Source organism: Portunus trituberculatus, chromosome 20, assembly GCF_017591435.1.
Source record: "Portunus trituberculatus isolate SZX2019 chromosome 20, ASM1759143v1, whole genome shotgun sequence".
Lineage (NCBI taxonomy): Eukaryota > Metazoa > Arthropoda > Malacostraca > Decapoda > Portunidae > Portunus > Portunus trituberculatus.
The window spans coordinates 12,628,852-12,630,225 of NC_059274.1; the positions used below are offsets into that span (position 1 = coordinate 12,628,852).

Genomic DNA, 1,374 nt, shown 5'->3' on the forward strand with positions numbered 1-1,374 from the left:
ATACTGATATTCATGATATTAGTTCTGAGCTACTGATACCGCTAAAGTATAGTCATAAGTCAGTCAGTGGGATTCATACACTGAGGATTGTCACGAGTTGGTAGATTGCGGATACGGATTATCCAGGGCTACTTGTACAAGGAAGGTTGGTACGCCGTGAGACAAAGGAAAGATTCCCAAATGGGAAAAATACGCTTCTACTCAGATCTTTGACAAAACCATTGGTCATCAGTAATGTCCTGGAAGCGTCTCATGCGGCAGTTAACCCAGCAGCAAGTATAGCGCAGGATAGTAACAGTAACGGTGCGTCTCTGCTAATTCCTGTGGTCGAAAAGGAAAAAGGAAAACGGAAAGGAAATAATACATATCCGCAAATTCAGAAGTCCACTCACCCAAACACTTAATCACGGAATGGAGAGAAAGTCTCAAGTCATATATCAGTACAGAGAAACAGATGAAAAGGATAATAATAATTCCTCTTTAGCCGTGAATGATATCGAAAGAATGGAAAAAGAGGAAAAGATGGCAAGTTATGGTATTTGTTGACCAGCTGGGGATGACTTTCAGAGTGACTTACCAAGGTTGCCTTCATGATGCACGCTGAGGGAGTCCAGTGGCACTGATGATGTATTTGAATGTCGCTCAGATCAAACACATGGAAGTCCTTCGCTTCCGAGTAGATCTAGCAGGTGGCTAAACTTTGTTCCCCTTGTGCAGCGTTCAAAGTCACGGGTCAGTGTGGTTGTAGCAGCATTCCAGTGACGTTTGCATCAATACCCCATAACGTGGACTTGATTAATCTCTGGCACTATCCAGTGTCCATTTTTTGTTAGTATTTCTGTATTTAGAATGAGTGTTTTCTGTCTCTCAACAGCAATTCTGCGTCTTATTGAAGCACAAAGAGGAGCACTGAAGCAGCTCTACGCTGTCCGTTACAACCTGTTGTCTCGTTCAAAAGCTGCACGCGGAAGGTGAGCGTCGCCGAGGTGGGAGTGGGTGTCGCCGCAGACAGTCGCGGGGTGAATGTCGGCAGATGCGTCGTGAGTGCTGCTCATCATATTGTAGCCTCACTTTCTCCATAGTAGCTCCACCCTCACACACACACACACACACACACACACGATGAAATCTGAAATCTTCCCCAGCTTAACACTCATTGAGGAGGAATAATGGTCAATCCGTGAAACTGGCGTTTCTCCCGGGGGAACAACAGCTGCTGCCATGCGCTGTAAACTAGGCCAGCGGGTCCCCTTGAGTCATTCCAACACTTGCTGGAGAAAAGTAAACTGGTCACCCAAACTGGTTATCATTTCTAAATTTGTTAATCAGACAACGCAATAATATTTATTCCCCTTGTGCAAAAGACAAAATTAA

At 44.8% G+C, this 1,374-nt stretch overlaps 1 protein-coding gene across 1 annotated transcript in view; it reads right to left on the bottom strand.

The window, feature by feature from the left end:
- The window catches only part of LOC123506712 (putative uncharacterized protein DDB_G0291608), a 26,747-nt gene extending 25,693 nt beyond the window's left edge, over positions 1 to 1,054 (bottom strand). Inside the window, 1 exon segment of the mRNA XM_045258978.1 lies at positions 578 to 1,054. Coding sequence (XP_045114913.1) covers positions 578 to 592 — 15 coding nt within the window. The 5' untranslated portion in view covers positions 593 to 1,054.
- Positions 1,055 to 1,374: the final 320 nt, after the last annotated feature.